Source organism: Aulonocara stuartgranti (genome assembly GCF_965226115.1).
Source record: "Aulonocara stuartgranti genome assembly, chromosome: 6".
In the NCBI taxonomy this organism is placed as follows: Eukaryota; Metazoa; Chordata; class Actinopteri; order Cichliformes; family Cichlidae; genus Aulonocara; species Aulonocara stuartgranti.
Genome location: NC_138944.1, coordinates 42,897,653 through 42,917,164, shown reverse-complemented (window position 1 = coordinate 42,917,164; position 19,512 = coordinate 42,897,653). Strand labels below are relative to the sequence as shown.

The 19,512-nt window shown below is 43.3% G+C and overlaps 1 protein-coding gene and 1 long non-coding RNA gene across 2 annotated transcripts in view; both read right to left on the bottom strand.

Annotated features, from left to right (window-relative positions):
* LOC309708679 overlaps positions 1–19,512 on the bottom strand; it is a 255,636-nt gene that overhangs the window by 215,264 nt on the left and 20,860 nt on the right. The gene's annotated exons all lie outside the window — the stretch shown is intronic.
* On the bottom strand, positions 11,593–14,096 carry irf2bp2b (interferon regulatory factor 2 binding protein 2b). The gene is made up of 2 exons (XM_082536911.1): positions 13,071–14,096; positions 11,593–12,752 (listed from the first exon to the last, which is right to left on the bottom strand). Exons 1-2 carry the CDS (start codon positions 13,834–13,836, stop codon positions 12,010–12,012), a joined length of 1,509 nt encoding a protein of 502 aa, XP_082393037.1. The 5' UTR covers positions 13,837–14,096; the 3' UTR covers positions 11,593–12,009.

Sequence of the window (19,512 nt, the reverse complement as noted above, 5' to 3'; positions counted from 1 at the left end):
ATGGCCCTCTTCCTATTGAAAAAACAAAAGTTGTATCCAAGATGGCCGACTTCTAAATGGCCACCATGGTCACCACCCATCATAGCTGGACTGGCCATCGGGCATACCGGGCATTTGCCCGGTGGGCCGCTGGCGATTTTTTGTTTTTATGGGCCGGTGGATTTTTTTAAAAAATTTTTTAGGAAGGGTATATATAATGAAAGGTGTTGGATTGGCCAATTGGTCATGATCAACTCTGGGCTGGACCAATTACAGCCGAGGAGGCCGGATGCACCCGCCCCCTTGTTTAGCAATCACCTGATTTTCGCGCATTGCATGCCGGGAACTCGTGGCAAAACGATCCAAGTACCGCATCAAATACAAGCATTTGCAGCACCGCAAAACGTTCATTCTCCGGTTCCAATACCTTCTTGTTTTTTCTTTGCCGCACAAAAAAGGAATGTACAAAACAAAAGGAGAACAATGCCGGTCCGTACAAAGACAGACTCGACGAAAAGACAAAGAAAAGATACGAGGAAAAAAATCAAAGGAGTGAAAGGGTCAGACCCTTACGAGCACACAGAGTGGACAAAAGACGTCAGCGTGCTGCCCAACTTTCACCACGCTCAGATTTATAATCATACGGTTCTTGGAGTGAGTGCATACACTCGTGAAGTTTAGTAACTTCAGGTCACTGCAACAAGCGCAGGAACAGTTTACCGACGGATGGGTGCAGGACCTTGAAATGCACCGTGTAGAACGAAAGACCATCGTACGAACAGATGTAAGTTTTATACACAGGATGATGTATAAGAGTGGAGGGAGGTACACACAGGTGGACTACATCTTTGAAGAAAGCCAACTATCAGAGCTGAAGAAAGGGATGCCTAAGAGTACAGCAGCTGCCCAGACCTCCCAGCTGTCTTCCACTGGAACAATGGGATATTTGTGAATATCCCCTGGCACACATCTGATTCCCACTCATTTAACTTCCAAAAAAAGCCCCCAGCTGAACCAGGGTTGGATGGAGTCCACCATAGCCAATAGGATGAGCCGGTGACACTGAACAGCTGACCTAGGCACCCACGCCTCCAGCACTACTGCCCCAACATTCATGTGGCTCCCAGTGAGTGGGGCAAAGTGTCCATAGCCACCAGGACCAGAAAAGAAAACACAGGCAAAAAAAGGGATTAGATACAGAAAATGGCCGCTGGCCCAGTTAGGGAAGCACCATGAAGCCTCCTGGATGCAGCTGGATGCGGCTGCTCCTGTACGTACCCGATAGTGATAACTCAAGTTTAGCACTGGCATGTCATCAAGGTCTGTTCAGGGCTGGGCTTTCATCAATCTGTGAAGTTTGGGCACATTAAACAAGAGTACTTTCATTCTTCATGGCAAAACATTGAAATTTGCCTTGCCACCAGGTTCACGGTCATTTGCGAAAACTGTAGTTTACACTGATTAATTATAAAATCCATCAAAATCAATGCATAGGGTGGCGCTCTAGAGCCGTTTTAAAACATCCATGTCCAAAACCAATGAAACACATACATTTACACATGTGTGTGCAACGTTTCAAGACTTTTTGAGCATGTTTAGCGTGATTAATTCGAGTAATTATTATTACACGGATACAATGGATCCTCCACACTTTTAGTGCCCTAATTATTCCAGTTTGTCTCGCAGGGATTTTTCCTGCTTTAAAGTAGGGCATGGCATAAGTTTGCTATGGAATTAACATATTTTGCTTAAATTTCAAAATATCTTTTTCTTAGTCTCCTTTGAAAGTCATCTTCATAATTTTATTTTGCACATAGGATCTAAATCAGGTTACAATACAAAACATCTTATTCATTCAGCCGTGTGGAGAGCAGTCTAAAAGAAGCCTCAGGAAAACCCCGTGACTCCTCAATACACAAATGACATAAACAGATTTTAGCGTTACTTGTGAAAGTGTAGATAAGAGGAAGCATGCTGACGTTAGCAGATCAAATATAGAACTGCCTGGAGGCGAGGGTGGAGGATCAAAGGTCGGCTCTGATTTTAAAAACAAACTAAATATTAAGCAAGCAAGGATGAAAGTGCTGAGCAGCTGTTACACATTTAACAGAGGAAGGCTGGCAGGGAAGCGGCTCTTCCCCTTCTTTAAGTGGCCCTGTGCTGCTGTGGGGGATATTTAATTACAAAGCAGATCTGAGGAAGAAGATCCAGGCCTTCCAAACACAGCCAAGAGCCCAGCTCCGCCCTGCACAGCACAAACCACAGTGTACTTAAAAGTTAATGCTCAAAGCTAAGGCTAAACAGAGAGCTGGAAGGATGGGAGTGTTCCCCTTTAAAAAGCACATCTCCGAGACATTAGCCCAAAAGCAGATTAAAAAACAAGGAAGGGTAAATTTGACAAAAGAAAAATGGGATGCTCCTTGGATCAGGGAAAGTGTGATTTTCTCTTTGTGAAAGCTTATGATCAAAATTAATGTTTAAACATGATTAGCAACATGGATGACCTAACCCAGGATGATATAGTTAACCAGACTTTATTAATTATTATGTCTTTGTAATGTCTTTGAAATGTTTAACTATAATTAATGAGGTTTGTATCGAGGCAGAAAGACTTTATTTATCCCCAAGGGATAATTAACAGTGAGCTTGTCACTCTCCAAAAATATGTTGTAAATAAAATTGGGAACTTAAATACTTCAATAAATTAACATTAAATGGTGGATAATAAGGTGGCAGAGGTGTTGAAACAGCAGGTACAGCACAGCACCAGCGGTGAGTGAGTAATATTTCTTTAGATTTTATTTATATATCATACAAGTTGCCTTAACCCTCCTGTTATGTTGGTTTCCAGGAACACCAATTATGCTCCTGGGTTAATTTGACCCGGGGCAAATTTACTCATCCAAAAGTGTCAGAAACACTGGCATTGATTATTTTACAATTTTCTTTTATAATTTTGATTTTTTTCATTTTCTGTAGTGATGCAGATGACATGTGACATCTCTTCTGTTCTGGGTCAATCTGACCCGCAACATAACAGGAGGGTTAAGGTGCTTAGTACTGAAAGGTAACAGTAATATTCTGTACAGCTGTGTACTGTATTTATTCTTATTGTATTCTAATTTTTGCCTCATAACTTTTGCACTGTCCACTTCCTGCTGTGACAAAACAAATTTCCCACGTGTGGGACTAATAAAGGTTATCTTATCTTATCTTATCTTATCTTAATAATGTTAGAGGAAACCTCGAAAATCAAAATCTGTCACCTGGCGACAGTGGGAAGGAAAAACTCCCTTTTAACAGGAAGAAACCTCCGGCAGAACCAGGTTCAGGGAGGGGCGGGGCCATCTGCTGCGACCAGTTTGGGAGAGGAGAGAAGAATAAAGCGGGAGCACAGGGAGATGGACAAAAGACAACTGTGGGACAGAGAAGACATAATTTAATGAGCTGCATTAGCAGTGTATAAACAGATACAGAGTTCATCATGGGAAGTCTTCAAGCCTTATTTGAAAAGGAAAGTTTTAACCCGTATCCAAACTGGGAGCTGGCTCTGCCTCCCATTCTACTTACAGAAACTCACAAGTCTCCTCTGAATGACACAGCTCTCCTTTGTCCTTTAATTTGTGTGTGTTTTCAACCTGCAGAGACTTTTCTGTATCTCTGCAGGGTGATGTCATCAATATCACATTTGGTTGGCTCCCTGTGCTTTGTAATAAAAGTGCCAGATAAGGTACGTACTGCCTCTAAACACAGCTCTACTGTAAAACTCCCTCTCCAGCCAGGAAACAGTCCAGCCTGCTGTTCCCAGGTTATAAAGTTTCAGCATTAATAAAAGAGATTGCCTCCCCCTCCCCCCTCAGTGTGGCCTTTACTTCCTGCCAGTTCATTGACGTGGCAAATCCAACATCCCCTCTGTTTACTTTCCAGCAGGGATATCCAGGCAACAGGGTTGCGGCTCTGAGAACTAGCTGCTATATTTGGGCTTTGCTCTGTAAACCTCTTTTCCAGATACAGAGTCAACATAACACTGTGTTCCTTTCTTGGTGCTCACTGCTGGGTGTTTGCTGATTAAAGGCACAGGATCCTTTGGTGGATCAAACAGCAGCTGCACTCTCTAAAATTAGATGGCAGTGTCTATCTGCAACCTCAGGAAACATCACACACCTTTCACATCTTCATCTCTCTCGCTATCTTCTTTTTCTGCTGTGTAGTAGAAACTTTTGGGGATTTTGGGGCTGCAAGATTCAAATGAAGTGAAACCAAAGAAAAGTAACTGTTGTGGCACTAACAAGCTTATTTATTTAGAGTTACATCGATCCAAACGATGACTGTCAGCAAAAACAAAGTATTTTAGAAAACTGCTAATTGTTAAGTTAATTGATGATTCTTAAACTAGCTGTGGGTGTGTTAGTAAGATGGACAAAGCTCTTGCAGTGCCATGTAAACAACTCAATTCTCTTCATATAGTGCCAACTATTTACACTGACAGTTGCCTGAGTGAATGAGCTGTAAAAGCACTTTGGATGCTGAGTGAGACTGGTCACTTTCCATTTGTGTTTCCACAGAAAAAACTCCACCTGAAAAAACCTGAGCACACACATTCCACCCCTTTTATGATTTTGACAGGTTTTACAGATGCTATGTTAAACTTTGGGAGTTTAAATCTATTGTTGGTTTCTAACACACTTGATTATCTAAAGATAAAGTTCTAGCAAAGTGAAATTTTTAACTAGACAGCTGATCCCATGTGCATGTAGTTACTTGTATGCAAATATCATGCAGCAGTAATAATCATTCAACTATTGAAAAACATACAGAACTGATTCTACTTACATGTATTTCTTGGGAAGTGAAAGTCTGCTGTAAGCACTGGAGTACTTCAAAGCTCTATTCTCGGTCTTCTTTAGTTTTTTTTTAGCTATATACTTTCACTTGGCTACAAACTAACACGTGGCACATTTTATAACCCAGCTGATGCACTTGGTGTTATTACTTCATTATCCGTAACCTGTATTACCCTGCAATCTATGTGGACTAAACTGTATACAAATATGAATTAGTAAATCTATGTCAAATTTAGTGAGGGTAGAAAACGTTTCACCAGAGAGGTCTATAAGTTTTAATGTTGAGCTTTACTATTGATTCACATCTATCTTCTCAGAAAGATGATGTTGTCTTCATTGTTGATCCTTTTCAGGCAACTAATCACAACTGTGTTCATTTTTTGTGTGGGTGGACAACTTTAGCTACAGGCTAATGTTGACAAGCTAGTAACAAGAAATGTTTGTATGCAAGAAATACGACCAGAAACCATTTCTGAAAGGCTGTGATCTTCTCTAGTGGATATCAGTGCATGGACTTGGAAAAACTTGCAAAACACATTAATAACCAAGAAAAACGAAGTCAAACTTCTAAACACTGTGTTGTTTAGAAGTTTGGTGACCAACCTTTCTCTGGAATGATGGGGAAGAGGTTGTGAAGTATGTTTGCTTTTGCATGGTGATTGAGCTGCAGTGGTTTAGTGCATTGCTAATTATTACTTGGTAAAATTTAGGAAAAGCAAACAAGTAAAAATCACCAAACACCAACTAAAAAAAAAAAGAAAAACAAAGACAAAAGTTTGACTTGTGGAAAAACTACAACAAAACTGTCTTTTCTGACACAAATGTCTTCAGATGTTTTTGCTGATTCTACAAATTGACGTCACATTTCTTCTGACCTTTATTCTAACTTTTATTTGTGTCATTAGTTTCTTACGTCTTACATTAGCATTTCTGTTTTACCTTTAGTATTTATATGTATTCTTATTTTCTTAATCTAAATGTTTGTTTTCATGCATGTTTTTCCACTAATACCAAAGATGAAGAAAAGGTTTACCTGAAATGGCAGCCTGGGCTGGAAAAACGCAGCACAGCAGAAGAAAGAAACAGAAGAATTCAGGCCTTTATTTTGACAGAACACAATGTATGTGTGTGCCACGAGGTAAGGATGTGGGGGTGGTCTGTAATGCCCCAGGGTACACAGGAAAGTGCTGACGCGGTGGGGGCCTGACCAACGAATTGTGTGACAGCAGCATGTTGGTCTAAGCTCGGGTCATTTTTCACGCGGGGACTGATTGACCTTTTGAACAGCATTAGGATCTGGACACAGTCTAAATGAAGAGAGGCCCCAGCCCTGGATGTACAAACAACTCATTTGGACACAATGACCCTGGAGCACATGGTTAACCCAAGCTCACCCTAAAGCCAGCACAGCACATCAGCATGGGGTTGATGTCAACACTTACTGCTAATATTTAGCTGCTAGTTGACAAAATTAGGCAACTAGCAAGGACCGAGTTCTCAGAGAACTGGACGTTTAAAATTAAAGTTTTTAAAAATTATTTTCAGTTGCTGCTCCACAGAATTACTACAAAACTACTTTTGTTCATTTTATTATTTCACCTGTGTGAGTGAATACAAATGCAAGCTATTATACACATGACATTTAGAAATGCTGCTTTCCTCTCTGGGCCTTGGGCTGAGGCAAACTGTCTCACAGACAGACGTATTGGTTAATTGGTGGGTAACGGAATAATATCATACTGGAATTATATTCACCAAAACTGAAGCACAAACTTCTTGCAAGATAATTACTTTAAAAACGCTTCAAAAAGTTCACCAGCAGCAAAAAATACAATTAAGAGATCCACTACAGTGAAAAATCCAACAAGTGGTGAGGCCTAGTAGACAGAAACACTGTCGCTTGAAGCAGATACCCCCCTCTCTATAAGCTTCAACTGTATCCCAGTAGATACGTTATGAAATAACATTCAGTTGCTATGAAGGGGTAAGCTATCTGTGGAGCCCCAAGAAGCCTTTTGTAGCAGTGTGTACATGCTTTTTTAAAGTAAAATTGGTCATTTTAACATAAGAGTCAGTGGATCAAGACCCACATGGCTACCCTCAAATGAGAAGAAATTGGTTAGGTTGTTCAGAAACTATCAAGCCTCAAGCCTGCCGGAACACCAGCAGCACTGTTCACAGTGAAGTCAGGACCGAGGGCGTAGGGACCAGGAACGAAGCTCCGCTCCTTCAAACTACACTAATATTTGCCGTTGCCCACATAGACAAGCTAACTACCTTACGGACAAAGATGGAACTGTTTGGCCACAATGACAAGAGATAAGTTTGGAGGAGTAAAGTTGAAGCTTTGAAACCCAAGAACACTTTATAAACTGTCAAGGATGGTGGTGGCAGCATCATGCTTGGGGTATGTACTGCTGCCAGTGGCACTGGTATGCTGCACAAAGTAGATGGAATACTGGAAGGTTACCTTCGAATTCTTCAGCTTCACCTTAAATGTGCAGTTTGAGACTTGGGATACAATGAGAAGTTCCAACGGGACAATGATACCAAATACACATTAAAGATGGTTTTGGAAAGGATAAAGCAGGCTAACATTAAGCTTCTGGAATGGAATTCCCAAAATCTTGACCTCAACCCTGTTGAAAGTAGGGCTGAGCCGGCTCGAACCAAGAAACCAACCACTTTAAATGAACTCTAACAACTCCGTCGAGAGGAGTGGTCAAATATCCAGCAAAAATTATGCTAAAAGCTTTTCACCATGACTCATGTTTTTTGAAGTCATTAAACATGAATGCTGTACAATCATTTCACCCTGGAAAACAACAGTTTAAGAAAACCATTAAAAAAAATGTTCCTGACCTTTACGACCAATAATAAGTGGATGTAAACAGCAGTCCACCACCACCAACTACTATTGACCAGTTTAAATCATAATGATTGCCTCTAAATAACATAAAATGAATCATTGTTGTGTAAATGACTTTCTTAAGTCATTTGTAATGTTAATGTGAATCCAGTAAAAGCTCACTGCCATGTTATTTTGTATACTATACTTCACAGTTTGACTCCAGCTTGGACAGACCACAAAGCTTCAAAGTTAAAAACAGCTTTCATATGTTTTATATATAAGATCACAGAGCTGTCTTTTTCACTCGATTATGACCTAGTTTCCAAGCATCATAAGTCTCTTTATTTGCCCTGCAGGTAGAGTTTCCTACCTATTAAAAATAGCTGCATGGCACAGTGTTTTTTATCCAAGCTACTGTCACTGGCAGTGTTCACGGAGGTGTGAAGAGCTGAGGTTTGTTGTTCCTGCTCTCGGTGTGTTTGCTGTTCTGCAGATGTAAAATCAAGACAACAGCCTTATCCTGGACTTCAGAGTCAGGAAAGAGGAGGCGGTTTGGTGCTGGAGGGGGTTGAGCTTTGGGTGAGGAACAGCTGAACAAACAGAGTGTAGAGAGGGAGACAGGAGGAGAGAGAAACCCAGAGTTTTTCTCCTGTGTGCGCCACGTAATTTGAGCAAACCCATTAATCTGGGGCCGTTGGCTCTTCGGGCCCTTGGGGTGTTGAGTTTCTGTGACAGATGAAAAAAAACGCGGCTGGTTCGACTGGAATCTGAGGCCGACCTCGTGCCAAAAATGAACCATCCTGAGAGAGAGGGCGGAGTTTTGGATCTATTTTGATATGGTCATCTGATTGGCTGAAAGACATCAAAAGGATCCGTAGGCTGAAGGGCCTTTGTATCGAGGCAGGGCTCCCACTCTGCAAGTAGATTTTTTCTGCAACATAAGGCTGGCATAACTGACAATAACACAAGGAGCTAACAAGTAGCACTGTGTGGAAGTTTCCTTTAAATATTTCAGCACTGTGACTAAACTTTCAGATACTGTAGATGTTCCCAAATTAATTTGTACATAAAACAATGAGCGTAAACAGGCAGAGCCTGGAAAAGATGAACTTCAGTCACAAGAAGAGGAAGATCCCCATAGAGATAATAGTCCAGCATCATGAAGAGACAGGAGGCACTGATACTGCCTGAGTTTACAGAAGAGCTGTGGCAAGTTTAAAATCCTTAAAAGTACCTTGAAAGGTTTGGTGTTATTTTGAAGATGGAGGACAAACCAAAGACTGCTCCGATTCAGGATTGTTCCGTTAGAACTTTTTCAAGTTCACAGTAATCAACTTTTTGCAACTTAAAGTATAATAAACCTTTGCACGGTATGACCTCACAATGAGTTAATAATCACTTACTCTAGATTTGTTTCTTCGTAGCACAGGCCTGAGGTCTGAGCTGAACCTCACCTGGTGTGGTCAGGTTGAAGTTTATTTTTAAGCATTTACAGATACGACTCAGTTTCACAAAGCTGAAAGTTAATTGTAAACATTTCATTATGGTCTTAACTGGCATGTTATCACAACCTTACAGGCCAACAAAAATAGGAACAATTGTTACTAAAGAAACACCAAAAATGCATTCAAGTGAAAGTGTTGCACGAAGCACTGAAGAATAATCCAGACTCTCCAGAACTTGGAGGAAGTCCGAGTAGTTTTAACTCAAAGGCTACTGTTTGGTTTCAGGACTGTGAAAAGGGAAGCGTCATTATCTGCAAAAAACTTTAACAAGTCTCTATTTTGGGGGGGTTGTTGGGTTTCATTCACTACTGAAGTCAAACAGCAGCTTCCATATTCAGCAGCCAAATCACAGAGTGAAGTGGCAGACCTGACACCAATCTTAACATGAATAATATATTAAATTTAAGAAAACAAATCATTACAAACTGACATCAGTGTTGCTTTGTTATCAGTCTGTGAACTTGTCCGTCTGACAGAACAAAAACTGGGTTTTGGGTAACTGTCGCTGCACATCTCCAAGTGTTTCTGATTTTAAAAAAGCAATGTTCTCCCCGCTGACAGGATGAAACCTGTACTACTGTACTGGAACACAATTTGAAATTATCAGTCTTTACTTGACCTCTTTTTTAAGTACTTGCATTTATTGAACTATACTTTGATGACAAACTTGTAAAATGTTAAAGGTGCAATGAGAAGCACATCAGTGAATCCTGAGGTTACTTTGGCCATGATATTAATGCAAGGCATTAAATGTTACTTCAGGTTTCCCCACTACACGCGGGAGTGATGCAGAAGCGTGATGTTCCTTATTACCACTAAGTATCAAATAACTGTGACTCATATGAACTCTGTTAGACCTAAGACGCTGTCTGCGAGTCCCAGTGACAGACTGACAGGAGTGTAAAAGCCTGTCTACTGCTGATTACAAAGTAAGAGGAATTTCATTAAAGAAAAAGAGCCATTGCATAACCAAACCCACCACTGACCTACTAGTCTGCTGACCTGGACTGATTTAATCGCAGTTCAGGTCAGCACGCAATTATTATAAAACCTCTTTAAGCCCATTTAAGACATTCAAAAACAAGTTATAGATGTTTGTGGTATAAAATTTTCTGAAAATCTTGATTTAAAAATGAAAGTTTGACAATCAGGAAAGTTTGAAAGAACAGTCTACCCTCCAGCACAGATACAGCTCTACCAGGAAGGAAACTGCATTCCTTTTAAATGTGCTGCAGGATAAAACTAAACACGCTGTCTGTGGAGGGAGAAAGCTGGGGAAGGGTTAACGTTTTCCTCCCTGCACGGTGTCCTGGCATAAACACATACAGGCCCCCATTCATCTGTCTGTGCGCTCAGCAGCCTTGAAAAGTTACTGCAGTAGGGGGGAGGAGACATTAGAAGAGGAGGGAGGGAGGACAGTGACTCAGGAATTCCACTAAGGAGCACGTGACCCCTGAGCAAGGCATTTACTCCCACCCCCCTACTCTGAAGCAGGGCCCCCTCCTTATTTTCTTCCTGAAGTCAAAGCAGTCAAACGTGACAGCGAGAGAGTATCCACAGATGACGCTTCGATATACACGTTTAAGTGAAAGCAAAGCAAATAAGACAAATAAACGTCGCTGACACGGGGGCGAGAGCGTGGGGGGATTTAAGGTTCGTCCAAATCCGCTCTGACAGCAGCCATTTTGTCTGATGAAGCCGCTTTGTTGTGGAGAACGAAGCCTGTCTGAAACAGAAAAGAGAGCCCTGAGGTATTTCCGTCATCCTGACAGCGTGACAGAGGGTGTAACGTGAGGAGAGAGAACGGAAAGGAGGAGGAAAGCAAAGGGTTGATCGCTCAGTTCCTGCGCTAACAGTCCCAGTGGGCCTCCGCCGCTCATGACCTCACGTCTCCCATGTGCTTTCATTGGAATCAGGGTGTGTTCAGTCAGCAACAGCTCTGATCTGCTGCCAGCATCTGACGAGATGTCAGGCTGATTTGGGTGCATGGAGGAGAAGCAAAGAGAAAACCTCTAGATCCAGACAAAGTGCCCAAACAGGACATGTGAGGCAGTTGTTTTGACATCAACAAACGCCGGAGCGGGCGTCACTTTGAAGCCACGGTGACTATTTTTAGGCCCTCCTTATCTCCCCCCGCACTCATGGGGCACGAGGCCTCAGCGCTGAGCAGCCTCGGCTCACCCACGTGCGATTTACAGTACACAGCATTTATGCAACGCACTTCTACTGCGGCCTTCATCCCCCCTCCTCCATCTCCCTCGCTCCCTGACTTTTCCCTTCCACCCACTGTTCCCTGGAAGCCAATTTGTTCCTGCTGGGAGGGATTGCATCATGACTGATTCACAATCAGGCCATGACTCTCCGACCAACTCCAGGATAATGGAAAATAAGCAAACCACAGAGACACTGGGGGTATTATTACAAGTTCTGAAACTGTATTTGGCAAGTGCATACATGTACAGCTAGAAGCATTTTTTGTTTCATTTATTAAAGGATTTTGCCAAGTGCTCAAATTAGTCACATTCTATGCTCGACAGGGACTGTCTGCAGACCTAAAGTACAACGACAGACTGAGAAGAAACAGCTGTGGTGGGAAAAAGGAAAAGTCTTACTGGAAACACAGTAAGAAACACAATGTATTAAAGAAAGAAGTCAAATTTTACAGCCACATTTATGAAGTATACACTCCCCTGTGTTCACTATGTACATGTCTGCCAGCTCCTCTGAGGCTTGCTGGGTGAGCTGTGTCTGTTACTTTATGTCCTGCTGTTGTTGCCATACTTGGGTTACAAGAGGGAAACAAGTTCACGAGAAGCAGTCGGAGAACTTTTTAAGGGTCCCGCTCCTTTTTTACCTTTATATCTCCGGCCAATATGGTGGTTATTTCCCCCTGCATGAAGGCCCAGGGTACATTGGAGCCAACCAGCGGGCACCTTTCACCACTGGGACAGTACACCTCGCCGGTGGCCCCCTGCTGCTTGATGCTCTCCCGGGAGCAGGGGAAACAGAACTTGTGAGAGGGCACTGAAGGGCACTGGACAAAATGAGTGTCCTCTAGCCGCTCATGGCACAGAGTGCAGCACAGCGGCACGCTGCCCGGCGGCACAGAGGAATCCGGAATGCTCTGTGGCGGTGGCTCCATACTGCCGGGACCATGCGGAGCAGAGGGGTTGGCACTCACAGGCCCCTCTCTCTGGGCCAACCTCCTCTGTGAGGGTGACAGGGGGCTCCCGCTGTTCCGTCGTGCCCCCGCCACGGTGGAATGTACCTGGCTGCCGTCCTTAGGTGAGCCCGTGCTGCCTGCGTTATCGGTGGCGAGGATGAGTGCAGTCATGGGAGACTGGCCATTCTGCGCTGTGGCAGCCTCAGGTGGTGTGGTGCGGGAGTGGGGGGAGATGGTTGATGGAGGCGCTGCAGAGAAGCCTGGCAGGGCAGCTGGGGGCATCTTCAGGACTTCAGAGGGTGAGGGGAGCCATGGCTGGCCCTCACTGCCGTTCATCTTGGGGACACTGCTCTCACAGTCTGGCTCAGGGGAGGCCTTCCTCTTCCCAGGCCGAGGGTGCTTCCCTCTGTCTGTGCAAAGGAAAAGCAGCAGGGTTAACAGCCACACTAACATCCCGGCCTGTGCAGACTACGAGGCAGGAAATTTCTAAACACCCTTCCCCCAACAACCACACACACACACACACCTGCTCCCGTACTGCTGTCTCACACAAGAGGTGAACGGGTGCATGCCAGCAGCGTGGCTGGGCGGACCCGTCATGATGGCGTAAATCCACGACACACCGTGTGTGAAGTGCTGACACATTAGTTCCCTGCTGTTTAGTTCCCGTTTTCATGGCGCGTGCCAGCTCACCACATTCTAGTGCAGACACAAAACAAACAGCCTACCTGTTTTTGAGGAAGTGCCACTCATTTCGTACGCCATGACCCGCTGCATGGCGGTGTGGTCCTTCTTTACCCTGCCGTCGAACGTGTGCAGCATCAGGTCCCTGACAGTTTTGCCTTTGTTTATCCAGTCCTTGTGGCTGTCCGACATGTCCGACATGCTGTCCGCCCGGTGCTTGTCTTTCAGCTCCTCTGGGCGCTTGCCGTGCTCCCCGGGGACAGGCGCGATCAGAGCGCCGGGCAGACAGATCTGTGTCGGGCGGCCGCTGAGTGGATGTATGGCAGGTATCGCGCCGTTTACCAAAGGCACCAAGTTAGGAGGAACCGTGCTAGTCCTGCGGGGGTTGGGGCTTTGGCGGTTTAGCTCAGGGGGCTCGTCGGGTTTGGGAAATCCGTTGGGCATCGGGAGGCCGTTCGCCTGCCTGCCCGCCTGGTACTCCGGGCCCAGCCGCGGCGGCCTGTCTGACAGCGGATAACGATCCAGAGGTTGAGGGGGACGAGAGCCCAGGTCCCCAACCGAGTGATTGATCTCTTTCCCGGCGTGCTGGGGCTTCCCCGGGCCGGGAGAGCGGCCCTCCTGAAAGCCGTGTGCTCTCTTTAGCTGCCTGGCAGTCTCGATAACGAATTCAATCCGGTCGGCACCTTCGTAGTTCACACAACCACGGCAGACGGGTTCGGTAAAATCCCAGATCATCGCCCACGGCATGCGGGGCAGATCGCATAAATAGCAGGACTGCCTTCTGGAGGCAGCGACCACCGTGGAAGACATATTGTATCCCCGAAGCGATTTCAAAATGTCCGACGGCTTGTTTACGTCGCGGAGAAGACGGAGAAAAAGACGTCAACGAGAATAAAATTGGCTGATTTCGTCCTCACGAAGAAGAACAGAGCACCATAGCTGTAGCTGTTCCCTCGGCGCGCCTCCGTCTGAGCTCGCGCTTACAACTCCGCTCCAGCTCTCAACGTACGGCCGTGACGTCAGCACAGACACTGCTCGTGCTCCTGGGTTCTATTTACTGGATTCTTCGACGACGCGCATGCGGGACCCTTTGTCCGGAGCGTTTACGTTTGAAGATATTGTATACCCGCGAAGAGGGACCGCTCTGTGTTTTATTGGGAGTGTAATAAAACACGGCAGCGATCGTAGAGCCAGAATTATCTTTATTTTTTAGTTTGTGCACACAAACAAGGAATTTGACTCCAGGCTCACTTTGCATTTTAACATCATATAAAAAAACCCCGTTATTTACAGCATGTTGAAAAGCAACACACATAGTCACATTACATGCAGAAAGTGTGTATACTTGATTATAATCTAATCTGCTGCTGGGTCTCTTTCACTCGGCAGGAATTGCGGCTCCTAAAACACACCAAAAACACCTGTTCAATTAAGAAAAATCATTTCACTTTGATCTGTGTCAAACTGAAGTCATTTCCACATTGCCAGCCTGTGGGACTGTAAGCTTTCATATTTAAATGATCCAATTTAAAGTTTCACAGCACTAGAATAAAGATTTTCTCCAGCATTAATTTCAGTTCAATTCAATTTTATTTATACAATTCACAACAACAGTTGCTTTAAGGCACTTTATAATGTAAGGTAGACCCTACAATAATACATACAGAATGTATATATATATATATATATATATATATATATATATATATATATATACCAGGCTCAGGGAGGGGCGGGGCCATCTGCTGCGACCGGTTGAGAGAAGGAAAACAGACCAATTTCTTATCTTCATTGCAACACTGATTCTTTTTACTGTTAATTTTTAATGTTCTTTAAAGATTTCAATTTATCATCATCTGATAATGTCTTCGATGGAGTGAGCAGCATTCAAAGGATATTTTTCTGAAAGGTGTTCCTTGAGCCATGTGACCTGAGAGATTTTGTTAAACCAGTTAACACAAAGAAAGCCCGGCTGTGTTGAACTTCCTTTGTAAGACACCCCTCAGACCTTACAGAGTGTTTTTACAAAGCAGGAACGTCCAGAGCTGAAAGATGAAGCCAACACGGAGGTGCCATGTTTACTTTGTTCTGTTGTACTAATATGCAAATTTAACTCTTTCTCTATTGGTGGTAAAATAGCAAAACATTAGAGATACAACAGTATAAAACAAATTTTCCACGTGTGGGACTAATAAAGGTTATCTTATCTTATCTTATAACCTGAAAAATATAAACAACAACATTAAAATCGCAACAACCAGTTAAATACAGTCACTGTGTGTGTAATTTAAATTTATTATAATGACACTACACATGTAAAAAGACAATAACATGACAAACAAGGCTGTGTCTGGTTCCAAATGCAGTTTTTATGACACCGGCACCGACCTGCTTCACGACATATTATACTTGGTTTGAAAAGGGATGCATGGAGTTTGAAGCAGAGTGGGACCTCTTTTCATTCAATTCTTATCTTTGTCTGCAGGGCTCCAAGTGTTTTTCTAAATACCAAAGATGCAGACAGTGAAAAAATAATCGTCGGATTTAAATAATCAACTCTGCAGTGTCAAGGCAACAAGTGTTAAAGCAGTTCTGTTTAGGAGATCGGTGTGACGCTGAGTGGGTGTTAAATCCTTCTGTTGCATTCCAGTCTCGTTGCCAGGCACATCTGACATCAACACTGCAGAAGCCAATCCCAGAATTAAGCTGCTGTTACCAGGCAAACTGTAGACCTCCCTCCCTTCTATTCAGACTTCTGCTGAGCTGAAATGATCATTTTCCTCTCACTGGTATGAATAGTTATAGCAATAGAAAGCAATAACACAACTGGCAGTAATTCAACCAAAACCTACTTTTTGAAGTAAAATATTATAGAAATGGAAAGTATTTAAAAATGATAGTAATAGAAAGCCATTAAATTTAAAGTGATAATATACCCAGTTGCATTAAAATTAGCATGTATTTTCAAGTTTATTAAATGCAGGTAAAGCCCAAAGGCACAGAATAATCAGCATAATTGATTAGAAATAAGTACAGTGTAGAAAACTGGTGCTAAAAACACCCGTGAGCCATCATATAGATGTCCATTTATCCATCTATTTTCTACAGAGACACCCAGATCTCATTCTTCCTGGTCATCATCTCCAGATCTACTGGGTGGACACCACAAATCAGCCAGCATGTCCTGGACACCATCCACAGCTCATGGCCATAGTTCAGGGTAGAAACACAGACTGATACAACATAGGAACATAAACAATTGACCAGTCATTCAACAGCTTATTTTTTTCCATTTTAGCTCTATTTGACTGCAAACTATCCCAGTGTGAGCTGAAGATCACAGCCCGAGGAGGCCAAAGGAACCATATCATCTGCAAAAAGCAGAGACGTAGCAGAGATAAGCCACCAGAGTCAGCCCCTACTTGGGTGAGCCTAGAAGTTCTGTACATTCAATTATGAAAGAGAGAAACAATTAGAGAGGTGACCTTGGTCCCAAAAGCAAGAATTGTTGGGCAATGCTCACGCAATTCAGTTTATTTATCTAGTGGCAAATCACAACTATAGTTGCCTCTACATAGTAAGGTAGAGACCCTACAGTCATCATTTCTTCAGTCAGGCTTCAAGACATCATGATGTGCCTCATTTGCTCAGTCAGATGATGGAGGCAATGAGGTAAAGGAAGTAAGAGGGAAAAAGCAGAACAATGTATCCTGTTTTGCCAGTGTATGACTGGCCGCTGTAGGCAAATATTTAGGAGCACAGAACTCTTTGCATTCTGGACAACAGTCAACATGAGCTGCATTTAGTCAAATCTTCAGTGGGAGAGGTAGACAATTGGAGATCTGAAATGCAGTAAGGTTACATGAGGTGTAACCTCTCATCCAAAAGGCTACTTCATCAAACACTTTAGAGGAGTAGGGGAAACATCCCTAAGAACCTAAAAAAGAAGTCCAGTTGCCTTCAACTCAAGTGCTTAAGTCTGCCATGATCTGAATGATGGGAAACCTATACAAAGAAATGAATGTGCTCATTAACACCGAGATCTCATTTGAGACTTTAACTTCAGTGTCGAATCCATAGAGCCTACACAAGTGGCCGACACCATTGGCAGCATTTCTACTTGTGTGTGGTGTTTCTTTGTTGCACTGCAGTTTTCTGCCAAAACACTAACTGTTGGTGGAGTTTACCTCTCTGTTTCCTTCCAGTCAATTAAAAAACTGCTGAGTGGCCAGAAATGGATGAGAGGACTGTGTCAACACAACATGTAGTTACATTTGTAATGGGTAGGTGGAGGTCAGATTAAGGTTTAGGGTTTAAGAAGGCTTTGCTGTTAATGGGTTCCGATAAAAAATGTAATGCAAAACGACCATCCCTCTTAAGTTATCATCAGCAACTACCCCAATGCCAAACCTGTAATTCAGTGACAAGCAAAAAGGACTTTTTGGAGACAATTTAGACTCAGGCATTGTTTGAGGAGCTTGGAAAGAAAAGTCTCTGGACGTCTTTAAGTTTGTTGAAGCTGTTTCACCTCTTATCCAAGAAGCTTCTTTAGTTTTAAGAGTCCCTGATTTTTAAGCCCTATCGGGAGTGTCTCAAAGAGGGTCATGGACCCCCTATTGATCCTCTGCCTAATCACACGAGCCAAGGTGTGAAAACGGGTGTGGGTCACAATCAGCCAAGGCTTCAGGTGAACCCACTGTGAGACCTTGCCCCACCCTGTCATGTGATTTACTGAGAACAATTGACCCAAGATGGGAGGGGGGGGGGGGGGGGGGGGGGTTAAGGCATCTGGGAAGGATCTCCAAACTGGACTATACATGGTAGACAGTAGACTCAGGCATGTAGGAATGATAATGTGTATGTGTTTGTTAGTCCCCATAGGGAAATAGTTCCTCTGCATTTAACCCATTCACCCAGTGAAGCAGTGGGCAGCCACCAATGCAGCACCCGGGGAGCAGTGTGTAGGGACGGTACCTTGCTCAGGGGTACCTCAGGGTAGCCGTTCAGTGGAGTCGAACCCCCGACCTTCCGATCATGGGGCCACCACTCTACCTACTGAGCTATCCCTGATTATTCCTACTCTCATTGCCAAAACTTGAGAGAACATTTTTTAAACAGATCAAGAATGACTGTACTTTCTAATGAAGCTCATATCCTTTGATGATGGAGATCTTCTTCTGTGGTAGTGAGTACCATCTAGTTTGCTGCTGTCTGCTGGGGGGCAGCGTCAGTGCCAGAAATGCCAGCAGGATGAACAAACTACTCTGCGAGGCCGGAAGAATCATTGGTCAGAATTTGGGCCAGGAGGTCACTGAACCTACCCTCTCCATCACAGACAGCCCATCACACCCACTCCACACCTCTGAGGCAGCAGAGTGATTCAGCCTCGCTGCCATAAAGAACACTTTAGAAAACCTCTCTCTATAAAGCTGTACAATAATTTCATTCTGGGACAGGTTTACACGCCTGTCAGGCAAAAGATGCCAAACATATTGTTTATTATAGCTTCATGCAGCCGTTTATCTTACATCTATAGTGTACAGATTATTTATTAAAGCAATTTGCACTTCTCTGATACACAACGTCAGTCTTACTTTCACTGTTTTTAACTAAATTCATTTTAATTGTCTTTGGGGTTTGTTTGTTTTTTATCACTGTTGTATATATATAAATTCCTGCTCTATCTCACAGTATAATTTCCTCACCAGTCACCTGTTATTTTAAATGTGTAGTTTATTGTTGTTCATTGTGCAAGTTCAACCCATGCAAAAAATTATAAATAATAATATGAAGTGCATTCACTTTTTCTGAGCTAATTACAGATGAACTGAGGTGAAGTGGAAAACTCCAGTTAACTGACCAGTCAAATGCCCAGTTTGCCTCCTCCCTTTATTCCCAGCTGGTTGTGATAGATGGCTGCAGTAGCTCAGTCACCTCTTTAAGAGCCTCTGTGACAGGGTTAGTAGAGTTTTGTCATGGTGTGTTGTTATATATGTAACTGATTAAAGTATGTGTGCTGTTCATAGGGATTTTGTATATATGTATATTTGTATATACTGAAATATGTATTTATTGTGTCATGTAGTTTTTCACATGGTTTGATAACCTCAGATGTAGGCTATTCCAGAAACTCACCTGAGGTAGTCTCCAAAAGTGGATTCTGTTCATCTGGACATAGCGTTTTGTGGGAGAAACATTTTGTCACTCATCCAAGTGACTTCTTCAGTCTCAGCTGACTGCAGGCAGGTAGAGTATTAAAGGAAGACAGCTGCTCTACGAGGGTTTCCTGTGAGTTAGCGAAGTCCTGTTTTTTGTTTTTATCTATTTGATATATAGCGCTGGAGTGTCCTAATCAGGATTACATCATAGCTAATTTTGTCTCAGTTTACTTGAAAGCCTTTTTCCCAGTGACCTTTGACTCTCTGCAGATCAAAGGCAAGGGGAACCTCTGCATGTGATCCTTCTTCCTACATGAAAACACAAACA

What these genes read in the sequence shown, in the direction of transcription:
- irf2bp2b (XM_082536911.1), bottom strand. Translation starts at nt 13,836, where the DNA reads ATGTCTTCCACGGTGGTCGCTGCCTCCAGAAGGCAGTCCTGCTATTTA. An exon ending in TGGCACTTCCTCAAAAACAG is followed by an intron (nt 12,753 to 13,070) that starts GTAGGCTGTTTG and finishes TCCTTTGCACAG; the next exon opens with ACAGAGGGAAGCACCCTCGG.